At 36.2% G+C, this 26,500-nt stretch overlaps 1 protein-coding gene across 3 annotated transcripts in view; it reads left to right on the top strand.

Moving 5' to 3' along the window:
- The first annotated feature begins 1,670 nt into the window (after positions 1-1,670).
- Positions 1,671-26,500, top strand: part of CSMD3 (CUB and Sushi multiple domains 3) — a 1,171,099-nt gene continuing 1,146,269 nt past the window's right edge. For all 3 annotated transcript variants that reach the window (XM_063079089.1, XM_063079088.1, XM_063079087.1), the window contains exon 1: positions 1,671-1,848. In XM_063079089.1, the coding sequence (XP_062935159.1) occupies positions 1,671-1,848 (178 nt within the window). The remainder of the gene's footprint in view (positions 1,849-26,500) is intronic.

The following is a 26,500-nucleotide window of genomic DNA, read 5'->3' as shown; positions in this document are numbered from 1 at the left end:
CACACACACACACACACACACACACACACACACACACACACACACACACACACACACACACACACACACACACACACTGGGAGAATCACGGACCCACGTACAATGCCACGGACCCAGAGAGCTCAGAATCCTTCGTATGCCTGCAGATTGAATCCACTGGCCACTCACGTCTATTGACGTTCGCAGTGTGCCCACTTCCCAGAGCAGAACTCTCTCCAGATGCAACCGCCTTGCTCCCCTGATCCCGCAGCTCCAATGCGAGCCTGGGAACAAAAGCTTGCCGGGGTAATTGTGTGGTGTAAGGGATGGGACCCATTATTTGTGAGCAATATGGGGAGCTGCAAACTCAAATTGGGCAGTCCTCTGTAGATGGACGCTCACCCCCCTGATAGCCTTAGGAATGCAAATGGAGCCACAGGCAGCAGCAATTACCTATTCCAGAACCAGCGCTGCAGCCATCCGCCCTCTTGAGATGGGAACAAATTCCTGAAAAGGTCAGATCACCAATCCGGCGCCTAGTCTAGAGAACTTATTCGTTGAAAGATATGGGCCAGGACTGTGCCGAAAAAGATTAAGAAATTGACACACAGGATCAAAACACGGGAGTCTCAGGGACGCAGCACCCAGAGAAACCGGGTACCTTATAGATGTGGCTTGGAGATGGCCGGTAGATGGCGCAAGAACTCTTCCCTTGTGCAATCTTAACCCTTGAGTGGTGGACCGGGCTACCAAATCCAGATGTATACATACATACATTTTCCGTTTCGAAAGAAACCTTCCATTTACGTATTTGTGACCAATTCAGAATTAAGACAATTGGGTCTGTTCTAGATAACTACCACAGATAACGTAGCTTAACTGCGGCACATACCAGCTTTTGAAAGGGGGGTTGGGAGGAGAAAGGACGAACTATTTGGGGAAATGACTCTGACTTCCCTCCCCACCCCAAACCCGCCCAGGCCAACGATGAAATTCATTTACCGAATCATAAATACCCAGTTATCGGTTCACACGTAGGTATTTGAATATGTAAATACATGTGTGCAAATGCATTCTTCTCTGTGATTTCCTTTTTCCATTAAATCGCAAGATAATAAATGTGAGAAGCCTGCCTGAAATATGCTGCCACTACAGTAGTAACACCTGTCCCATTCTAACGACGTGGGCATCGGTGGAGCCCGATTCACGATCATCACGGTTTCCCCAAAAGCAACACAGATCCTCTGTTTAAAATATTTCTTTAACAAGCTTCTGTATTCGCAGCCTGCAATGGAAAGCTCACTAACATAATCTTTCTTGGGCTGCTTTTACAGGCAGAATTGATCTATTCGGGGAAGAAAAAAAAAAAGCCCCTTGATTTCAAATATTGTGGGGAGTTGATCAGAAAGCGGAGCTGGGCTTTAAGAGGCTCACTATTGGTTTCTGGTGGTTGCTATAACGATCTAGAATTGGGGTAGATTTTGGCGGAGGGGAAAAAAAACGCAGAAGAAAAGACAGAATCCAGAGGAGCGGAGACTTTGTGCCCCCGTTGGAGAGATGGTTGAGTCCTCGTCAAGGTTGCTGTGGTATCCCAGAAACACCATTCACTCCGAGCTGTGACCGCGCACCACCAACAGCAACAACTCCACTGCGCCGGGCTGAGGAGCAGGCATCAGGGGCTCGCGAATAATATGAAAGGGATCCGCAAAGGGGAAAGCCGAGCAAAGGAATCCAAACCCTGGGAGCCTGGCACGCGAAGATGCGCTAAATGTGGCCGCCTAGACTTCATCCTGATGAAGAAAATGGGGATTAAAAGTGGATTTACGTTTTGGAACCTCGTCTTTTTATTGACGGTGTCTTGTGTGAAAGGTAGGTCTGCGTTCGGGGGGTCCTCTCTCCTTCGGAGGGAGGTGGGCTGACATGTAGCCAGAAAGAGAGGCTGGCTTACTTTGTAATTTGCACAGATAAAATAATCATGATAATACTGAAGAAGGAGTTGATTCACAGCTCTTCTCCCCCTCAGATAGGAAATGCATTTTGCTTGCCAGATTTGGCGTTCAATGCGGTGATTGAGCTTGTGCTCAATAAATATTCTTGCAGTATGCTCAAACGAATACGTGAGTTGGTTCGTATAGCCTCTAACTAGTGGATATCCAGGCAGAATTCCTCTGCAAGACTTTTCTTGGTGGTGAGGATTACCTGGATTTCTTGTCAAATCAGTGGGGTTTAATATTTATATTAAAGACACTAGTGTAAATGCTTTTTAACCCTTTCAGGGAAGAAAGTTATCGATGTGCTAGGAATGTGTTGATTTTAAATGCATTAGGGTGCAAGGGTCTTCCAAGCATTGCCACACCAACATGAATGTCTGCATGCATATTTTCTACGTGGGCTCCCATGCAATGATAAACGTAGGGGAGCTTGCCTAAGTCCTGTGGTAGAGGTTTGGTCAAAAAACGAGGCTTTAAAAGGCTCTGAGATGCTACTAAGTGTGAAGATCCACCTTTGGGGATGAATGAAGGTAGGAAGAAAGTCATTAGCTGAGGACCAAAAAGAAAATCCCCAGCAAGTCTCAGTGTTCAGACAGGTAGAGTGAGTGTCACATGCAAAGACAGAGGGGGTGGGGGTGGGATGTGAAATTTATTCCTAACCAGGGAGGCAAGGGACAGTCAATATCATTGAAAGAGCTGTCCTCAGGGAGAAAATAGAGCCACAGCTCTCTTCCACAACTTCTCCTGCACCCTGCTGCCCATTAATTGCTGCAAAGAATACTCAGGAGGTGTTTATGACTCATGCCATCATTTTTGAACAATCACCTCTCCATACTCATGGCAGCTCGAATAGACGCAATGGATGTCGCTTTTAGTGAAGCTAGTTTCAAATACCGGGTGTCTGTGTCAGGGGGTTGGCGGCGGAGGGGCGGGGGGTGTGGGGCTGTTTTGGCCCAGGCGCGCCACGGCTGTCAACACAAACTGGACGCTTTTTCCTTTGTGAAGGAGTGCCTCTCTGAACCGCAATCGGGCCGCGTCTCTATGAAACAGTTTATTGTCCAGCTTGCAGCTGGCTGTCCCCCCACGGAAGGCAGCCCATTTGCATTCAGTAGAAATGATAATTCATGTTTTGGGAGGAGGGAGCTGAGGAGGTTACCTCTCCCTCTACTATGACCGATGTTGGGTGGCATGTCTTGAATTTTAATTTACATCCCTCAATGCCAGGAAGCCGCCCTTGGTCTCTGTGGCAGCAACTGCCATGTAATCCCAATCTGCTCCTTAAAGCTTGATTTTTTTTTTTTTTTTTTTTTTTTTTTCCTGGAGCCAAAGCACAGTTCCGAGCCAAAACGCTTGTCCTAAGCAATGTATCTACACTGCCTAGTGCACAAAACGCGCCTCGGGTTGCTTACGAGGGGTTTTCATCGCCGGCTTGGCGTGTGAGGAGCCACACATTTGCGCTTAGTTCGCCTGCCCCTGGGAGTCTGTGGCTAATGGATGGCCCTGGGGCTGCCTGCTAGACGCGCGCTCCGCGTGGGGGAGGCGCAGGGAGCCAGCAGCAGCCCTGGCAGAAAAACGTAGAGATGGCTCCTGCGAGAAGATGACCGGGGTTAAGTGCGAGTTTTCATGCGATACCTGTTGAGCCAAAACACATTCGGGGGGCAGATGAGGGGGAGGGAGTCTCCGAAGCGGGTTGAGCACAGCAACCTGACAACGCTGAGCCGCGCCGCCTGAAATTACAGCCCCGGCTGCCCGCATCTACCGTATATTCCCAATAAGATGCGCCTTAGAAAGGAGAGACGCGTTAATTGGCTTTAAATGGCACTGGCAAGGAGACCCTTCCTCTCTGTCCACAGCTCCCGTACTTTGGACTGAGATAATCGGTCTCCACTGAGTGTATTCCTGCCTTGGGGACATTGGGAAGGAAGAGCACATCACAGTCTGCTTTGGTCCTGTCCGAAGTTATTATTTATAGAGCGTCAAAACATTTTTTAAATGGTAATAAAGTTATTCGTAGTAACTCACCAGGCACTTGGAAGGCATCTCCTACATTTTACAACTTGGACCGCTGTGCCCAAATTCTGAGAAACTTGCATAGGTTGTGTGCTTTAGGCTTGCTCCCAATCTCCAGGTGCCAGTTTTGACAGTTGCTTCTTATTCTTATTCTCCTAGTTTTATTTTAATATCACCTCGGTCTCAAGGGCTTCCCTAACACAGAGATTGCTTCAATGCCTTAAACGCTGTTTGTCCCAATATATTTATGCCCGCTTTTATCTCCCACCCCGTTTCTTCTGGACTCCAGGTTCCTAGAGAAAAGCTCAGATTGGGGAGTCGATGGAAGGGTTTTGCATGTTCTAATCTAGACTACAGCGAGAGGTCAGGAAGTCCGAGGCTAGCAGTTTTCCACGTGAAAGCTCCCGCCACCCACTTTTCATCTCCCCACCATGTCACCTCTGCGTGCAACAGCCATGACAAAGAGGCTCAGTGAGAGGGAACGCCTCAGACTGGAGGATAAAGTGGTCTTTGGTAGGCCTGAGCTGCTCGGGTGGGGCTGAAAAAGGGAGCTGACTTTCATGGGCATTTTATCCCTACTGTCACCATCCGAAATAAAAGGCTGTGGAGGGCACAGAATTGGGAAGTGGGGTAGGTCGAGGACTGCCGCTTAGACTCAATCCATGCCTTTTTCAAGCTGACACCACCACCACCACCACCACATACACACGCACGCACACACACACACGCACACACGCAAGCAGACAGAGGTCTCTGAAATGCAGCCTACAGTCTGTTTAGGTCTCACCCAGATAGAAACTGCGAGTCTCCAAGTCGTGCTTAGGCGTCACACCCACGTAAGGAGACACCCGTGGGGTGCTTTCCCACGCTCCTACTCAGGGATCCCGGGAAGGCACACGCACTCTGCAGCTAAGGTACCCCCGGCACACCTGGGTGGGCAGCGGGCGGGAGCCCGGGGGCGGGGTCCCTCACCCCACAGTCAGGACGTGTTTCCAGGGATTCCCGCCCTTCACCCCCCTTCGTGAAGGATCCGTGCTTCCGCGGGCTCCGGGACCCCAGGGAGATAGTCCTCCCGCCACAGCGCTCTTCTGCAAGGGTGGGGATCACACCTCCTTTCCTCGTTAATTTCTACTGTAAAGGGTCGTGGGTGCCATGCGGGAGGGGGAGGGGGAGCTGCCGGCTGCACTCATCGGTCGCTTTCCACGACACCACGGTGGCCGCCCCGGGGGTCTTAGCCCCACGCGTCCCCGCCTGGACGGACACCCTCACTGCCTGCCCTCAGGGCGACAGGCTTAGTTGACAGGTCAGAAAAGATCTGTCGTGTCTTAAGAGAGCTTCTCAAGGGGGGAGGGAGGGAAGGTGAGTTAACGTCTTTACAAAACAATGACAACAAACAAACAAACAAAAACACTCCATGGCCGTGGCCATCATCAAAACCCTTTCCCCCAGGTTAGACACCGAGACGCCTGCTGGGTGGTAACGTTTTGGTTGAGTCAGGGCTCCCTGTCCCTCTGCAGTGTGGACAGGTGTTCCTCCCCCCCATCTATTTCCTCTGAGAATCTTTATTAATGTCTTCTGCAAGGCCGGACTCCCTGAAACGGACCACCCGAGCTTGAAACTGGGGTCTGGCTTGGCTCCTGAGGTGTGCGCATTGCTGGCAGGAAGGGGGACACATGTATTGACACCGAGGAGCCCTCAGGAGGCCCTGACGCTGGGCGTGAGTGTGTCCTCGGCGGAAACGCGTGGCGGTAACAGTAGGTTAACGTCCCCCGGACTCCAGATGGTCGGTGGCGCTGCGACCACTGCTGTCACGCCATCAGGCGGAGGCGCCGAGAAAGCCCCTTTCCCCAGGCAGACCGCAGCTCGGCCCTCACTCAGACAACTTCTCCCCCGAGACGCACGTGCGGAGTTCGGAGAGCTCACTGGGGGGACAAGTCATGGGGATCGTGGCCCCCGTGCGATCCCCCTTCACCTCTGGTAGCTGGGGGAAAGGCAGGGACGAGGGCAGCCCCATGCACCCTAGCGGAGAGGGCGGAAGGAATGAAAGAGGATGCGGGTCATCCCGGCCGCTGAGGTGGTCTTCCCCCAGCCCCATTGGAGTGGCCAGCTCGGGGCTGAAAAGGGCACGCACGGGGATTGCTGCGCATTGCGGAGTAATAATGGAGTAGGACAATCAAAAAAAGAAAGATCGACTCAGGCATGGGGCAGGGTCCCTTCTCCCTGAAGGAGGCGACTCCGGGGAGAATTTGCACCACCGAGATGCTAGACCAACCCAATGTACCTCCCTGACAGGGCTTGAAGAACTGTCAGAATTCGGATCTGAACTTCTCCTGGACGGTTACCTGACTGAAAGCACTCTGAAATGTTCCTTTGTCGGACCATACTTTCCAGAATCTTCTGGTTGGGGGAGGGGAGACGGGGAGGCCGCATCTCAAGTCCTTGTTGGAAGAGCATGTGAGCAGAAATAATTAGGGAGCAGGTTTCAGCATCTTGAAAACCTGTTGCCAGCTCCTTTGAGATCTTTCAAGGAGAAAAGGGGTAGAATTACCAAATAAATTAAGTACTCCAGGAACATAGGCTTAGTTTCAGTAGTTATTAGTGTTCATGATATTAATTAGCATTGCTATTTGTGGGATAGCTGAGTAGGTTTTGGGTATACAGTGTATGTCTTTTCTCTGAACACAAAATTTGGTGTCCACAAAAACAGTGAAATAATAAAATAAATGGGCAGTAAATGGCATCTGTACAAGGTTCTAAATATAGTAAAACATTATGGTAAATGAGATCTGATAAAACAAAACAAAAAACGTAAGAGAGGTAGAGCAGTTAATGCCTCTGTACTTATGTGGACACAAACTTTAATGTTAAAATGTTTGTCTAAGAGCTCAAATTAAAATAAGTGAACAGAACTAAATTTCAGTTTTCTCCGCTCCAAGTATACTCACCCCTATGTTCCAAGAGATGTCTGTCTTCTACTTATTCATCAGGGTCTCCAGAAAGAGCTTCATGTATCAAATATTTTGTCTAGTTTGGGAAATAACTTTAAAGCAAAATGCCTGCTAAGGCACTTGCTCCTTTAGGCAGCATGACTATTTGAGAAAATATGCCATCTTGTACTTTGAATTCCAAGATTTGGAAGATTAAAAGTAAAATGATGGCAAATAAAGAGATTAAGAAAAAATGTGTAAGATACAAATAAAATTTAAGGCCTTTTTATTTTATCTACATTTTCATTAAACATAGCTTTAGCTATTTTTTTTTTTTTAAATCTCTTTCTTCCATTCACTTTACTCATAATCCAAAGGAGCATGTCATTTAGGGATATAGTAAAAGTTCTGGTTTGGATTTTGGTTGAGGTCTGAGAAGGTGATAGAACAGACACTATGGTTACCAAATTCATCTATTTTACAGCCAGACCTATTTCTAGGCCCACAAGATTTTCTGAGAATTAGGCCATTTAATAAGGCTTTTATTCCCATCAGGAATATCACTTTCCTGAATGTCACTGTGAAAAATGAATTTGTTGAATATCTTCCAGTATTCATGGTCTCAATGCTGATGGTCATCTTGCCTTCTCTTATGGCTCCAATCTTGCAGCCATCAAATGTGTTTCATGTTGTCAGGCTCTTTGCTAAGTTATTGTTTGGTACTGGTTGAGGATTCCTAAGGATTAATGTTTTCTATATCATGATGACTTGTTGCCCACAACCCAATTTAAAATCTCCTCCAAATTGTCTAAGTTTACAACATTAACATACACGTCATATACCTTGCGGTTGGATAAAAAGAATATCAATGGCAATTATGTCACATTAGATATCACAGCCTTATTCTATTGACTTAAATGTTTGCATTGTAGTGATTTTCAAAGTGTTCTCAAACAAGTAGCATCCTCTGGCAACTTTTTAGAAACACAAAATCTCAGGTTCCCACTCCTCGCCCCTCCAGATCCATGGAATCAGATAGTCTGGGAGTTGGGCACAGACATTGGTGTTTTTAACAAGTCATCCAGGTAATTCTGATGCACTCTGAATTTGAGAACCACTACAGCAAAGTCGAAAGAGCAAGGGCTTTGGAGCCACTAAGACTTGACAGTCAAATAATGATTCTTCCAGCAGTACTCTTTGGAATAGCAACTCAACTTCCCTAATGTTCAGTTTCACTATCTATAAAAGGAAGATGAGAGTATCAGTAGGTTTATAGGGAGATAACATAGAATCACATATGTAGCCCAGTGCTTGGCACTAGTAGCTATCATCAATATTATTAAAATAAACTTGCACATGTGAAGCCAGTATGAACTCACACACTTCACCCCTTAACACCACTAACTTAACTTTTCCATAACAGTAAGTAAAAAATGTAGCCTCTTCTCACTAGCTATTATTTCACTTTGGCTAGGTTCCCAGGCTATTATACATCTGAGAAACACTCTGATACTTCTGTTTATCGCCTTTACACATTTACTTCTAGTGCTGGCTCTATGAAATCAGAGCAGACACATAATGAAAAATGCTACCCCTGCTCCTGGGCTGATCTCATCCCTTGTATTCTGATATTCTTTTCTTTTAATATTGATTGATTAATGTACTAACATGAATTTCTTCATTCATCTCATCACAAATCATGGCATTCATAGAGCTTGAAGACTCTTTAAATATCAGCTAGTTCACTGCTCATATATTATACAGTAAGTGCACATGCTTAGAAAGGATAAGTGATTTTTGCTGGGTTGCAAAGATCATTAGCTTCAGAACTGAGACTAGATCACCAGGCATTTAAGTTCATGTTCAAGTATCTTTCTCCTATAACTTATCAATTGTACTACAGAGTTAGCTCATATGATACCATCAAAGATTGTCAATTACAAAAGTTGATATTTAAGTACCATATATCAGTCAGTACCACATAAGACTATTAGTGATTAACTTTGTGATAAAATTTTTTAAAATGGCAACTACTAGTCTGACAGAAGATGAAAAAGAGATAATTATGGAATGAAAACATTTTCTAAGACTGTTATAATATGTGCATCAAATAAATGAATAATCATATCTACAGTTAACTTCTTGACATTACAATTCTATAAATAAAATCAGTATATTGACTATTTTTCATGTCCCAGAAAGAACTTTAAGGGACTTTTAAGTCTAGAAAATCTATTCATTTTTGATTTTTATTATGCCTAAGTCATAGTTTTTAGTCTACATTTTCACCTACATATTTCTTTCACATGATTCATATGACAATAATGTTCAAAACTCTACCATAAAAATAATAATAAATTTTATAAACAGCAGTAGTGCAGAAACAATAATGTTAAATGATTATCTTCAATTTTAGATATATGTAAAAAAATTTTAAACTCTCTAAGAGACTGGAGTAAAATTTGCAGAGATAATGAAGTCTACTAAATTTGAAGAGTTGAAATGTTGGGAAATTGATTGAAATGTACAAGAAGTAATGAGTGATTCCTTTAAAAGCTGAATCTATAATGTCCAAGATAATAAAGCCCTTTTTTCCTTGCCTTATGTTAGCAATTTGTAAAGGAATATTTATATTTATATAGTTTAAAGTGATGGTGAGTTTTTTAAACTATGACATTTACAAAAATTATGGTCAGATACCACTTTGAAAGGAAATTTGTACACGGAAATAGATTTCATGGAAGTAGATTTATTACATTCTAAGTAACTTTGAAAAAGCATGGGCTCCTGCTATAGTTTTTGGTTACACAGGAAGTCCATCTGGCTGACTCTAGAATGCTCAGAGGTGCTTGGTATATAGAAAAGATATAAGACATTATTATGTTTTGGGAAATGCTACTAGGACAAAATTCTTTATGGCGTACTTTTTATGTGCAAATCTCTGTGCTAGGCCCTTTATGTAAAGTGTCCTTTATATCTCAAATATAGTAGTTCCCTCCCTTGTCTTCCTGACTTGAATCCTAACAAGCAATTTGTGAGATAGCTGTTATCTATTATGTGTAGATTATTGTCTCCATTTACAAATAATCCACATTTTTCTGAGTTTAGAGAGGTGCAATGACTGACCAGGATCACATAGGTAGCTTTTGGTTAATGGAAATCTGAAAAAATAATAGATTCATAAGCTCATAGACTTATTAAAATCTTTAAAAATATATGTGATTAAGTTACTAATTAAACTTCTTTTTCTTTTTTTTTTCAAACTTTTACTATTGATTTTTATTTTTAAATCTGCAAAAAGTAAAAAACAAATACATATGTATTTTTCTGGCATTGTATAGGAGGTAAGATTTTAACTAATAAACTATTTTTTTCTATTTATTTTTAATTGACACATAATAATTATACATGTTTATGGGATACAGTGTGAGGTTTCAATACATGTACACCATGTATAATGGTTAAATCAGGATAATTGGCATATATTCAGCACCTCATATATTTATCATTTTTTTAAAACTTTTAAAGTCTTTATTAAATCCACAGAAATGAAAACCATTATTGTGGGGGACTGGGGAATGGGACAACCAGGGAGTGGGAGTCAGGCCACCAGGGGGATGGCAGAGTGGGATGGGGTGACAGGATATTTATCATTTCTTAGTGGTGAGAACATTCAAAATATTTTCTTTTTGCTATCTTGAAATTTACAGTGTATTATTCTTAAGGTAGTCATCCCACTGTGTTTTTGAACACTGGAACTTATTACTCCAATATAACTGTAACTTTGTACCCATTGGCCACCTTCTCCCCACCCTTTCTTTCCCCATCCCCCACCAAGCCTTTGCCAACCACCATTCTACTTCTATGAGATCAACATTTTTAGATTTCCCATCTGAGTGAGATTATGAAGCATTTGTCATTCTGTGACGGGCTCACTTCACTTAACATAATGACCTCTGGTTCCATCCATGTTGCTGCAAATGACAGGATTTCATCCCTTTTTATGGCTGAATAATGTTTCATTGTAGAAATATACCACCTTCTCTTTATCTATTCATTCGTTGATGGACACTTATGTTGATTCCATATCTTGGCTCTTGTGAATGGTGTTGTAGTAAACATGGCAGTGTGGATATCTCTTCCACAAACTGATTTCATTTATTTTGGTTATCTTAGCAGTAGTGGAATTGCTGGATCATATGGCAGTCCTCTTTTTTTGAAGAACCTCCACACTGTTTTTTGTAGTGGGTGTACTAATTCCCATTCCCACAAACAGTGTAGAGGAATCCCACCAACAGTGTCCCCTTCTCTCCACATCCTCACCAGCATTTGTTATATTTTTGTCTTTTTCATGATAGCCATTCTACTGGGGTGAGATGGTATCTCATTGGAGTGTTGATTTGCATTTCCCTGATGATTAGTGATGTTGAGCATTTTTTTCTCATACCTGTCGTTGGCCCTTTGTATGTCATCTTTTGAAAAATGTTGGTTCAGATTTCTTTGCCCATTTTTTAATCAGGTTATTTGTTTTTGCTGTTGAGTTGTTTGAGTTTCTCGTATATTTTGAATATTAACCCTTTGTCAGATGCACAGTATGCAAATATTTTATTTTCTCCTATTCTGTAGGTTGTCTCTTCATCTGTTGATTGTTTCTGTTGCTGTGCAGGAGCTTTTTTATTTCTATGTAGTTTTATTTCTCTATTTTTGCTTTTGTTGCTTGTGCCTTTGAGATCTTATTCATAAAATTCTTGCCCAGACCAATGTTAGAAAGTTCTTCACCTATGTTTTCTTCTAGTAGATTCATAGTCTCAGGTCTTACATTGAAGTCTTTGACTCATTTTGGCTTGATTTTTGTAAGTGCTGAGAGATAAGAATCTAGTTTCATTCTTCTGCATTTGGGTATCTAGTTTTCCCAGTACCATTTATTGAAGAGACTGTCATTTCCCTATTGTGTGTTTTTGGCACTTTTGTTGAAGATCGGTTGGCTGTGTGTGGATTTATTTTTGGATTCTCTAATCTGTTCCATTGATTTATGTGTCTGTTTTTATGCCAGTACCATGTAATTGTCTTCATTTTTAAGAGAAAAACTGAGACCATAAGCATTTAATTTGGAAGAAAGCCTAAGGTTAATAGTCATGTTGTATACTTTATATAATCCAGTCATAGTAATATATAATGTATCACTTTTGTAATTTTCAACATTTTTCAATGCACAATACATAAATTAAATGTCACTGTGAGATATCAAACTAGCACATTTAGTGCAAAAAACAGAATTATAACTTATAACCCTTAGATCCTAAATCAGTGATCGTGAGTAAAATTTAGTATTTATGCATGCAGATGAATTTACAGACTTCATAAATAAAATATTTTGTGGGTATAAAAATTGTTTACCAATTGTATCATAAGCCTTGGCAAATAAAATTGTTCCATTTGTTTCTTTAATCTTTGACTCAGTCTTATAGAATTTTAAGGATAGACACCATCTAGTTTGGTGTCTACTAGGCAGGGATTGTGAATTATGTTTATTTATAAATATAAATATTTTAAAAATATGCATATGCAAGCTCTATCCACAAAGTCTACTTTAATCCGAAAGTGCACCCCGGTTAAAAGTACAAGTGTAGCTGTGTGTCTTCACATAAAAAAAAAAGACAGTCAGAGGAATGAAGCAACTTTCCAAGATAGACAGTGCAAACCAATTTTTAAATAATGGGGACTGCCTTATGAGCCTCTTTAATTTAGTACTACTTGGTTTATGGGAGTAAAGTTTCCTGAAAGGAGAGACCACTTTGCCTACCCCCAAATCCTGACCAGTCTTAAAACAGAATTTCCTGATGTAATTGTGTAAGGTGACACAGATGCATGAGTGTAATAATACAGGTAAATGGGATATGCGACATGTGTTCTAAAGATTAACTTGGAAATTAAATAGGGGCATTTACATGTCATAATCTAAAGAAGGGAAAAAATACATGTATTAAATTAGACTATGTGCTGAAATTTAGCATTACATTTTCTTGTGAAGGTGATAAAATGTATTTTCATATGTAACTATTTATTACTTTTGTCTTTTCTGAACTTTGTATTGATAGACTCTACCAATATAAACTAGCCTATTTCTACTTGTATTATTAAAGCTTTATTTTTGAGTATATTTTCAGAAATGTCACTTTCACTTTAACTTGCTTTCTAATTTTAAAGATAAGATATTCTAATAATGTCCTCATATGTATGATTCATAGAATATAATTATTGCATTTAACAGTTTTTTATGGTGCACCCTTATTTTAAACAGTTTTGATATATGATCTTACAACAAGCTAGATGTAGATTTCTCCAATGTTGGAAAAAGTCATAGGTAAAAGTAAACCTACAATTTGTCTCTAAATCTGTTTTCTACAATTATGCATTCAAAAATTTTATTTAATGTTGAAAATTGACTAATTACCATCCGAGGTCTCCATTTTTAAAATGATCCTTTTGTAACAATTCAGTTCAGTTTACTGAAATTTTAAATCATAAATTGACTCAACATTTTATTTTCACGATCTTGCTGAAGGGTAGAGGAAGCAGATTAAAAATCAAACTGTCTGTTTTCCAGCTTGTTCACATACGCATTAGGCACTTGTTTCCTAATTTATGGCTACTTAATGAAACTATCAGCTGTGTTTTGTTATTTGATATCATTCTAATTTCTCAGATGTGTATTTTAATTTTCTGTGGGACACATCTTTTATTTATTTATTTATTTGTTCTTTTACACTATGGTGATTTACTTGAAAAAAATCTGAGAAAAAAATGTTCTTAATTTTACTTTCTCTTAAAATACCACATAATGTATACACACATAACGAAGTTTGATAACTGAGTCAATTTAAAAATATAATTTTAAGTTGTATTTTATTATGAGTAATTTAATATAGAAAAGTGAATGTAAGCCTATCATAGCATAATAAGATACTGTTAAAAGAAATTTAACTTCAGCTAACTTGCGATTTTTAGAAATGATTCTGTTTTCAGTTTTTAAACTATATTTTCATATACAGAGATGACTCTTCTGAAACTGTTATCAGAAATATAATTTGAATCTCCCTCAAATTCTGGTAATGAATTTATGCTGAGCTACCTACATATTCTACTATTGAGCTCTGTGTTGCTAAAGGCTGATAATGGATCCAGGTTAGAAAAATTAGCAAAATAAATAACAACTGAATCTCCTGGAGATGAAACACTTAGTACCTTGGATTAATTGGCTCTGTACTCTAAGTGACTCAACTATGTAGTCTAGGCAGAATATTTATTCAGTGTTCACCTATATGAAGAAACCCAGAGTTAAGGGTTTTGGCTGATATCTAAATCAAAACAGCTGAACTGATTCAAATGTTTTGTGTAAACAAATTTGCATCCAGGCAAGCTAATTTGTGTGCCAACTTCCAGCTTCAGAGTTTCTAAGATGATGGAGATGATAAACCCTCTTAAATTAAGTTTGCAATAGAAAAGCTGACAGGCCCATGATTATCTGTATTGAATTCATATTCAATGTTCTTTTTATGGCTTTCAAAAAACTTTCATCTATAAATCCTGCTAGTACTTGAGTGTTCTTTTATCTGTTAAATCTTTCTAAAGGAGGTCAAACAGAAACCCTTAAAATCAATTTTCTAGCAAGTGCTAGAAAATCTTTAATATTTATGTTAGCTTCTCAGTGTTCATTAATATATTAATAAATGAATATCACAAATGATGTTTTGAACTTAATCTTTTAATATTACCAATGTGTGAGTCCTTAGAAATTGGCCATTTTTTTCAATAATTTGAATGTCACTATTTATTTTTACCTGTCTTTGCAAAGATAGTTGAAAATTTCCTATTTTAGGAAGTCTTTACATTCGAATTATGTAATTCTTTCAAAAGCAAAATTCCCAAAGCCTTGAAAAGAAATTGGAAGATGTTAGACACGTTACGTTATATCGTGTGCTATTTCTTGTAAGTATCAATTGCTTCCGTCATTTTCTTTTGATTAAAGTCAATTAGGCTTATTATGCCTTTTATTAGTATAGTACTATTTTGAATTGAATATTGTGGCATTGACATAATTTAAGTTGTGAAAGATACAGTGGTCAGTAGCTTTTATTCCTGCAAAAACCACCAGTGGCTTATTTAACAGTTCTGGAACTCTTCGAACATTTTCTTCCATCCATCAATGATATATTGAGGGTTAGGATATCTCAGGCTCTTGCCTAGACTTAGAGAATATAGAATATTGTCTTTATCCTAAAGGAAGGCATAGTCTTTCATCTGAAGCAGACTTTTAATGAACTTAATAAGAAAGCACTCTGGTTACTGTAAAACTTTAGTCCTTCGATGGGATTCTCTTCTCATGTAAATATCAGTGTGGTTAGTACTTCTTCTGTTTGCATATCATGTATATTAAATATTTATCCTATCACAGATAAATATAACATCCTATAGACATTGTTTGAAACTTTCCAATAAGGCATCATTTTTGTGTGATCTAATCTAATGTAATTTTCCCTTGTAATTTTCAATTAAAATGTTTATTGACTCCCATCTGTTCAGCCAACTGATATTAACTAGTTTATCCAGTATTAATGAAGATCCCACATGTGTTTCTGTAATAATGTTTGTACAATTATATAATCATTTGTGATCAGCAAATTGTGCTTCTTACCTATTTTTGTTTTTCTGTGTTAATTCCTGACTCAGAACTCCTCCTTGTTTTCCTAATACTTTTGGTTTAAATTCATATCTCTGCCCCTGCATTTCGTGATTCACGTGAAATAAGCCCTGAGCTAATTTATCAAGGTCAACACATGCAAAGGACAAGAAACATAACTACATATAAATATTACAGATTTTGTCATACTTTTCTATTCCTTATTTTTTGTCTTTACTGGAGATGTGTGTTGGTGAAACACAGTTTTTAAATAAGTAGATCATATTTTGTTTTTAATCTATGATGTAAAGACAATAGAAGGATACATGAGTGGTTCTAAGGGAAAATACTGGCATTGCATCAATGCCAATTTTGCTGCATAGGAGTTTTGTAGAATGATTTATCTGTACGAGGTTTGGGCAGTCAACAAATTTTATCTTCTATTTTACATTTCTTTCATTACTCCCAAATATGTGACTTTGATGATTCTTGTTATTCTGATGTTTGTACTAACAGCTTATTTCACAACTACCAAATCATCTTCCTATTGCCTTTCACATTCCACAAAGCTCATTTCTTGATGATCTAATAATAATTTAATGTTAAGAAACCAGATTTAATGTTTATTACTACAATGAATATCAGGAGTTTTTTTTTTTTCCCTAAGTCTCAAAATCTTGACTATTAATGTAAAATCAAAGCCATGGATTTCCATTATCTATGTGAGTAATTGCTATATTTTCTGCTTTGATTACTTAAATCAATTTAGGAGCTTGAGATAAAATGGCTTTGGGTAGCATGCATTGTTTTACTTAACTTGTTACAAATAAAGGAAGGAATTTCCCGTGCTCGGGATGAATTTCTAACACTCTCCACAATACATAGCATTAGCTCCACTTCTTTAAATCCCGTACTAATACATGTGAGGTAATTTGTTGGACCTGGTTTCATCAATATCCCAAAGCCAGTGTTTAAGATCCTTCTTTTTTTTTTTTGGTGTAACATAGAAGACAGTGGTCCCTTTATATTTTGCAACGCTATATTTTACAACCAACTGACCATAATCAATATATTCCTGTGCTGTTTGTCAATTGACTTTGTTTTTCCTTAAGTTACAACTCTTTTTGTTCAAAGTCTCACTGACAATTGACATATAACAACAGTATCACCACAAAATGCTTACCTATATTGCAGTGAAGAGTCTCTCCTGCTAGCTTGTTTATTGCTCGTACAGAGAAGAATCTTGGAGAAGTCACCTAGAAGATATACAGCCAGCCCTCATGAAAACTAGAGAGTCGTTAAAAACATTTTCATATTCCTTGTCCATCTCCCTCTCACACTCTCTGTAACCATATTATCACTTAACCAGTCTTTTGGTTTTTGGGTATTTTTTCATTTTTGGATGGTTGCTTCTTTCACCTCTACAGGTCAGCTTCCTTGGACAGGATCTTGTTTCTTTTTTTGTTTTTGCTCCCTCGTGGTACTTCTTTTTATTTATTTATTTATTTATTTATTTTTACTTTTTATTTTTAATTGATGTATAATAACTGTATGTACATGGTACAATGTGATATTTGAATACATGTATACAATGTGCAATGATCAAAGTACAATTGAATCAAACTCTACATGATTGAAAAACTTTACTGTAACACAGTCTGTGTTTATTTCAAACTTATAGAGGGATACTAAATTAGCTGACTTTGACTTAGAGAACTGTATGCTGCAAATAAATGGGGTCAGAGTTTTTATCAAATGATCTCTGCCTACTCATCAAGTTCTCTGAGATGAGTGTTTGGATAAAGGAGGCAAATTTGTTACACACACTTCAAGTAATTTTTAAACCCAAATTAAATGCAGTCAACAAAATTTTGTTGACAGGGAACAAACACAATGTAAAATAAGAAGTATATGCATTCTTATTAATTGCATAATTAAGCAAAAAAATTTACAATTTATGAATTCTGTCTCCTGTATTTTATATCAATTTTTATAATAGTTCATTTTTCTACAAAGTACTTGCGAAAACACTTCCCTGTGTAAGATAAGTCATTACACACTTCTAATTCTTCTGCTTCTTCTTTTTTTCCCTAATCTTCATGGTGGGAAAAGAAACTACTATTCGTTGTCCCCTGAGTCATATCAGTCACATTGCTGTGGACTGTGCTTCTCATTTAAGCATCTCAACCCTGAGATATAGGTATACTTAGCTCCTTTTAAATTGGAGGAAATAACTTAGAAAGAAAAAAATTAGGTAGCCAATGGAGAAAATGAGTTTTTAAAAACTAAATTGTATTGTGTTTATTTAAAGTATATGACATGATGTTGTGGGATACATATAGGTATTAAAAAGGTCACTGTAGTGAAGCAAGTTAACATATCCGTCATGAGCTTTAAACCAGGTCTGTCCAAATCAAAGCCCTTGCTCCTTTTATCACAGCAAACAGGATTTCATAGATTTTGAGAATAAAAGAATTCCATAGGTTAAGATGAATTCTGATTTTTTTCACAGGTATAAGGTTATTTCTGTTCTTGGAATGAGTATTTCTGCACACAGAACAATTTATTTTACATACTACAAAATGAAGGGAAGAGAAGTAGTCAAAGGATGCCATTCAGAAAGGTCAGACTTATCATGTTGCCAGAGGGACAGGCTCATGCTAGTGTCTGAACATGCTTTGTAGGATCCTTTATTAAGTTACAGTTTGCTGTTAAAATGGAAAAAAAAATGTGTATTGTGAAAAAAACTGAGGTGTTATTATATTATAGTTAAGCATTGTGTAATGATTCTTGATATTGTATTTTTTTTCTCTTTACAAGTTAAAATAGGTAGAAAGGGAGTCCAAACTGTAATATGTATACAAAGACTCATTTCATATTTACTTATATTCTTTTTTTTTATTTTACATGCCACAGACTTCATAAAAAACTTTCTGTGAATTCATTTCTTTGAAATGTAAGAAAAAAGTATTTACCTCATGACTCTTACTGAGTTAAAAGGAATATCTTAAGATCACCCAACATGTGACCTATACCACCCTTAACTCAGTACCTTATAAACAGAGTAGGTACTCAATAAATATTTGGAGACTTGAATTGGATTACAGTTAATCAAATCCATTAGTGTAGTTTAGGTCAAACCTGTGCTCTTAGAAAAATCAATCTATATTGACCAAATTTTTCAGTTGCTATACATTTTAAATATTACTAACTCCATTATCAGTGGCTACTGGTATCAATTTATATATCTAATGTGTCCTTGGAAGTAAACGAATTTATAAAAATGTTGTATGTCTATCCAGGATATAAAAATATTAGTCATCTTTGCTACCTGCTCTTTTGAATATGGAACCCAGTTGCTTTTACTTGAATGATCTGTATTAAAGTCTCTTAGCTCAAAATATCACTACCTCTTCCTGTGATGATGATATATCATCATCAATTCAAATAATTGATCGGCCCTGACAATTACCCTTGCTGTCAGAAATAATTGTTCATCCTGAGGCCCCTTCAGTACATGTTTTCTAGTAATACTCATTACATCAAAGAGCAAATTAATTTGGCAATATTTATTAAGATTATTTTGAGTCTGCAATCTGGTAAGAAAGAACATGGATTCTTATTCTAGCTTTATCTTACTGGCAGGTGGCCTCAAGTACAGTGTTTTTTCAGGCTTAGTTTCCTCATCTCTTATATTTTCTGTAAACTTCACAGAATTGTTACACCAAATGGATCAGTGTAAGGAAGTGCTTTGTGAACTATATACATTGTCAATAATAATAACTATCCCAACAATAATAACCACTTTATCATTTACTTGAAAATATCTAAGCACATTTACATTAATTTATTTAATAATGTATTAAAATAATAAAATGAAATGCAGTTTTCAAACATTTAATGAGACAATTCAGGTTTTAAATGATCTTTTGTATGCAATCCAATAACATGCTATTGAATATAAGCCTTGAGGTAGATGCTCTTTCCTGTGATTTACACTTTAAACCTAATAATTGGTTTTGTAAATCAACACTAGTTATGTATCGGGCTTGCTTACATAGGAACTCTTTCCAATGAAAAAAGTTAAGAGATGGTCTGCAAATCTTTAGAGTTCTAATTTTAAAAAGAAATATTAAACTTTATTGATCATTTTATTGGATTTATATACCTAATTACATATATTTTTACTATTTTTCTCTGTTAAAATGATGAGGTATATTAATCATTTTACTTGGGTAGTGACCAGCTTTGAAATCTTGAGATTAAATGCTGCTTAACCCTAGTCAGCAATTCCTTTCATGTGTGATTGTACTCTATTCACCAATATTTCGTTCATTTGAACTCTAGATTCATTAATAAATGTGGATTTCTTTTTGGTTTTAGAAATTCGGAGTATAAAAAGCATATTTCTTTAAATTATGTTCTTACATATTTTTGGTGTTTATTTTCATAATCATCAGTTTGGACATTTTATAATGTATTTATTTCTGTGAATAATATTCCTTCAAATGATTTGCTAAGGTTTATATAAGTCATATACAAATTTAAATTATTGATTTTATTTTTTATACTATTCCCTTTCAATTCTGGTTGAATCCTTAAATTAATAATTTCATTATTTTTTTTCTAGGAATAAAATGATAAACATAAACACTAGGCATATCTCCTAACTTTATTTTATTTACTGTTACTACTTCCATTTTGTTTGCTTTTCTGCCTTCAAAATTTTGAGACTGACATTTTATTGTGTTTGTATTTTTCTTTGGTATATAAAATATTTTTTGTAAGTTCTCATTCAAAAAGGTATTAATAATTTCACTATGTCAAAATATTATTTTCCATCATTTTAACATTTGGTTCTGAATCCCCCCTCATTAGCCAGTACATATGAAAATTTATTTTATTTTGCAATTACATACTTTCTGTTATTCATAATTTTAAAACTTTGTAGTAAGTTATATGACATATAGCAAGGTTTTTTCATTTACTACGTATATCTCCCAGCATATAAACAGTTTTTTAAAAAACATTTATGCAAAGCTGAGATCAATTTTAATATTCCCTTATTTGTTGCATCAATTTTCTTTATGAGATTATAAGTTTTTCTGCTTTATGTTTTATAATAAAGATCTACAATTTCTAATGTATTTCTTAATCACTCCTTTTTCTATTATTTTTTAAAGTAGCTCTTTAGGATGTTAATGGAAAAGTGAAAATGTAAATTTTAAGTTTAGCTGGAATTTTTGTGAACTTCACTTCTAAAAGCATTTATTGAACTCCCAATTTCTAAATCTATCATTAGAATTCTGGAATTGAAAGTAATAAGAGTTGAGTAATGATTTCTCCATGGCATCAAAGAATTCATTGTAATTAAAAAGAAAAGTTAGTGAACAAGTAATATATAAAAGCACTATGGGAGTTGGTGGACAGGATGAAAATTTGCCTGAGAAAGAAGAGGTAAATTTAATGGTTAATTCATGACTTGAGCAGTATCCTGGTCTTCCTTAAGTAAGGATTTGAGAGCATGAGGGATTGTGGCACTTCAGACCAAAGGACTCTAACACGTACCCTCTTCTTACTTAGCCCTCTCTAAATCTGTCCCCATCACCAAGTGGAGCATTTTATGCAGAGGAGTCCCTCAACAAAGCACCAAGTGATGTTGCTAGTAAATACGGCTTATGCCTCCATGAAGTAAACTTCTAAAAAATTATATATCATTGGCCTTCACTTTAAATCACAATGTAAATCACAATATATATATAGTATACATATTACATATATAGATTTCTCAGTTATAACACATTTTATATCATTGTTTACTTTTTAACATAGAGAAATTCTATTTTACCACTCATCCAACCAACACTATATTTATCAAGATAGCCCCAAATCTCTAGAAAATGCAGAAGCTTTGATGCTGTGATTCTCTATAATTTCGGAATTGGTTGTTCCAGGCCAAATTTCTCCAAGTAAGCTTGCCCCTTGTTGGAAAGTTACAGATATATTAAACACAAAGTTATAGTTAAAATTATTGCATTCAAGGGCCGGCCCCATGGCTCACTCAGGCCTCGGCAATACCAGGGAGGTGCTGGTATTGCCGAGGCCATGGGTTCGAATCCTATATAGGGATGGCTGGTGTGCTCACTGGCTGAGCGTGGTGCAGGGTGCAGACAACACCGTGTCGAGGGTTGCAATCCCCTTACCGGTCAAAACAAACAAACAAACAAACAAACAAAAAAACATTATTGCATTCATCTTTGACTGTCGATGCCTTTCTGCCTTCTGTTTCATTTCCTGATATTGCTATTGAAACAAGTCTAAGTCGGATAGTAACCTTTGGGCCTGATCATCCTCTCCAGAGGAAACTGCTTTCTATATATGATCTTAGACTGCTTAGTGCCTCAGAAGTATGGGGAGCTTATGGAGGAACCAGAGATTCTGAAGAGAATAAACAAATTCTTAACAGTAGAAGTGATAAAATTTAACTATACTTCACCTACCATAAATTTGTGTCTAGTTGTGGATTTTTTTGGTCTGAACATGTATTTTGCTTTCTCATTCTATGTATGTTATTTCTAGAGTGGATTTTAAGTTTTTTTGTTTGTTTTAAACACCTTTCTGATACTCAATACATTTCACAATTAGACTCTTACTGCCCCGTCCAACCATATATTTTACTACCACTCTGCTAAAGCTTCATGGCCAAGTCTCAGGAGTGGAGTCTGTACATTCTTAAATACCTGTGCATTTGCACTAAACTGTTTCTAGTTTAAAATATACCCCCTGCATATTCATCTTGTTGAAATACCATCTCTGTTCCCCAAATACATTTCTCTAGATGCTCTCTAGTTGAAATTAAATTTTCCCTTCCTCACGTCTACTTTAAATTTTAATTGTATCTGAATTATAGTTTTTACTATAATCTTCCTTATATTCAAGTAATTTATGCATATTCTATCTCCCTCATGTAACAGAGAAATATAGGAGGTCAATGTCTGTATTCTTAGCAATCCTATATCTTCATGAAATCTTGAACTTTTTTAAAAGTAGAAACTTAGCCAATGTTGGATGTTTTAAATTAGAATGAAATACGATAGAATATTAACTGACCTACTATTTTCTGACATTTTAAAATATTATTTTTGTATTATTTTGTGTTTAATAGTTAAATCATTAATGACTTAAAGATTGACATTTTTATTTTTTCTCCCTCTAATCTTTTGTTATAATACATTGGGATTTAGATCTCTAATTTACCATTTGATTTAATTTTTTGCCATTAAACCTATCCTACATTAATGTTCTAATTTTCTTTTTCTTGTCTTTTAAAAATCTGTTTTAGTATTTGAAATGTCTCCTGATGCCTTTCTGGTATTTCTGAAAATTTATGGATACATTGTTTCAGGTTTTTTACTTTCAAAAAAGACAAAGAAGGACACAACCTATAGGGTACAACTGTGTTACATTTTTTTCTCTTAGGTATTTCCCCTTCTTCAACGTACGTTACCCCAAGTCATTCATCAACTCCTATTTCATGAATCTGCATTTTTTTTTAAAGGAATAAACAGTGTGATCAAGATATCTTTGAAATTTGCTTCTGAAAGATCTATATAATTTCCTACTATCTCAATCAAAATTGTCTTTCAGATAGTTCTTTTCTTCAAACATGATTTCCTCATTTCTTTGTTTTCTCCTATGTGTCTATTTTATTATACTTAAATTCTGGGAATTAAAACAGATATTTAAAATCTCATGAATTTTGAAAACTTTACATCTCTATGTTATTGTTTGACTCATCGCAATTTTTTTTTCTTTTTTTGTTGTGATATTTACTTCACAAATTGTTTTACTTAATTTTAAAAAGTTAAACATGTTTTATATTTCTTGTTTTCAGTCTTCTTTTTCTTGGGCATGAGATTTTTTTTGGAGGAATGGCAGCGTTATGACATGCTTTACTCTGAGAGGCACCACTGCCTATTACCTCCTATAATACCTTCTTAAAGTTGCTTTACTAATTTCTTTTTATTTTCTCTTCCAGTTTTGCTTCTTTTGTGATTTTTGGCAGCTTGCCAGTACAGGAATTGAACCCTGGACATTGGTGTTATCAGCACCACACTCTAACCAACTTATCTAATCAGCCAGCTCATATCTCTTTTTATTTTATTTTTGTCTCTAGGCAAGCAATGATATATGATAACTATCAATGCCGTTTATTATTCTATCATATGTTTTTATATTTGTATGTTGAAGTATATATTTAGAAAGAACTAACCATCAAGAAACAAAAGCAAAAATCAAACAAAAACCAAGTGGTATTGCCCTCCCGACAGCGGCCATGCAGTAAGCATCTGTTTTGCCTATTAAACAGTTTCTGCCAGTTTATGATTGTTGGCTTTACTATTTACTCCTGATTCAAAGAGTACTGAAGAGGGAATCAACGAAGACAACATATTTTCTGCCATATTTTTAGCCTGGCTCGTTTTGCTGTAAAAAATATCTTTAGTAAAAATAATAGGACTGCTACCAAGTGAACGGTTTACAATAGGACAATAATGTACCTGAAAATGCTTCGATATTCAGGTAGGGGGTTTGCTCTGCACTGCCTCCATTTTGGCTTACTTTTTGGTTAAATGTGAAGGAAGCAGAAGGTGAAGGAAGTGGCATACTCCAGCAAATGTATTCTATGCCTGTTGCTTCAAAAGCACAGGGAATGTTAAGATTCTAAAACCAGTCTTCAGTGCTTGGGTGGATGTAACAGGTGAGTGATTATTTGCAAGGCTGACACAGTTTACAGAAATGAAATTATAGTAGTTTTCCACAGCATGAATGAATCTGACATTTTGTTTTAGAGATCTAATAATTTCCAATGCTAAGTTTTCAACTTTAAAAATTGAATAGATTGCATAAGACAACCTGGTGAAAACTGCTGTTACACTGTAATGTTATTGGCAAGCAAGATAAAATAGCTGTAAAAAACATGACATATAGGTAGCGAAATTCTGTACTCTTAGAGAACCACCACCACTGAAAACAAAATGAAGTAAAAATTTTCAGATTGCAGAGCCTGCGTTGGATTTTTTCCATTTTTTAAATTAGAGATCATCAGTTTGCTTTATCCACTGAAAATTTACTGTGGTAAGATTTATTTAATTTATAAAAATTAAAATATTCTGATGATTTAATTTATGTATCACATTTGATGTTCCAGTATAACAAAAGTTACTTGAACATAGGTAAAAGAAAAATAAAGTATTTGAACAAATTCTATATATTGATTTACATTTTTTTTTTTTGCATTTTGTGAAATGTTAATAAACATATACCTCCTATTCTAGGATACATATATATATATGAGAACATAGTCTACAGCATATAGCAGTTAATGCAAATATTAAGAGGCCACTTATACTTAGCTTTAATATTAAAAACCAATTTGGTTATGTTATTTGGCAGCTTAAAGATGTTTGCTATTATTTTTATTAACAGTCTCAATATCATATATTAAAATTGTGAGGAAAATTTACTTATAAGAGATAACTGCTGCTTATGACAACCCTAGGCCAAAGTGAAAATGATATCTTGTAATGAGTTTTGAATGGTTTGGGGTCATTACATTTTTCAAAACTATACATTCATTTTAAATACAAATATGTTAGGTTTCTAATATGCCTACCAGGTCAAAATTTTGTTAGAAAAATGATATCAACATCAACACAATTTTTTATCACCTCTAGAACATTTTAAATGTCTATTACTTTATTTGCACAGCATTTGAAAATCTAACTTTAAATAAAAATTAAACATTCTGTCTATAGTTTTGGAAAGTTGGCCTGCCAGAAAGAAACCTGTTTTCTGTTTTCTTTTTGTATTGATGTTTAATCCTTTTTAGTATTCATAATATCCTTCTTTTTATAGGCCTGCTCTTTAAATACTGTGGGTCATTCTGATTTCCATTCTACCTCTCTTCTCTCAGCCACACAATCCTATTCACTGGAGTGGACCAAACTTGTCTTAAATATCATTTAAGATATTTCTTTTGAGCTCTGTATACATTTATTTTATTGTTTAATAAAATATCCTTGAGATATTGAAACTCATTAAATACAAAAGGTAATTTTTGATTTCTACCTACCTAGATCCAGATTCTGATCTATTTTTCTGTATTAAATACTTGCATTATGCTAATTGTCCAGTCCAGAAAATGGAGGTTCTCTCTCTATCTCTCTCAGACCTTAGTGTTGTCCAATAGAAATATAATGAGACCTAACTATAGAATTTTAAATTTTCTACTAGCCAGTTGAATCAGTAGAAAACACAGGATAATTAGAATAATATATTTTATTTAACCCAATATGTCAAAATTTTTTCATTTTCACATGTAATCAATATCAAACATTTTAATGAGATATTTTACTTTCTTTTACCCCTACAAAATTTAAAATACAGTGTGTATTTTATACCTTCAGCACACAAAAATCCTGGTATTAATCTTTTGTAAAAACAGTACTTGGTAAGTATTTAGATATCATAAAATTTATCTTTAAACAGTAGATTTAAATAGCAAGTTATTTAAAAGTAATTCTTTAAATTCTAAGAAATGAAAAAGTTATGAAAAAATACTTATTATTTGTATTCTCATTCACACTGACAAAAGTTATTCATAAATTGTGAAATAATTGATTTGACTTAAAAGCAAAAGCATATCATTTCACAACTTATTATTCCAAGATAAGCAAATTCTCTTTCATGTCACCTCAATTTTATTAACATTAAATTGAAAGGAGTATTGTGTACATTGACAGCAACTCTAAATTTATCTATATCAATAAAATATTTTTCATACTTTTATTATAGCTTTTACAGCCAGTTTACTTATTACTGCTAACTATAGTAAAAATATTATGAATGTGAAT

Source organism: Cynocephalus volans, chromosome 15 (genome assembly GCF_027409185.1).
Source record: "Cynocephalus volans isolate mCynVol1 chromosome 15, mCynVol1.pri, whole genome shotgun sequence".
Lineage (NCBI taxonomy): Eukaryota > Metazoa > Chordata > Mammalia > Dermoptera > Cynocephalidae > Cynocephalus > Cynocephalus volans.
This window is presented reverse-complemented; position numbering and strand designations above follow the sequence as displayed.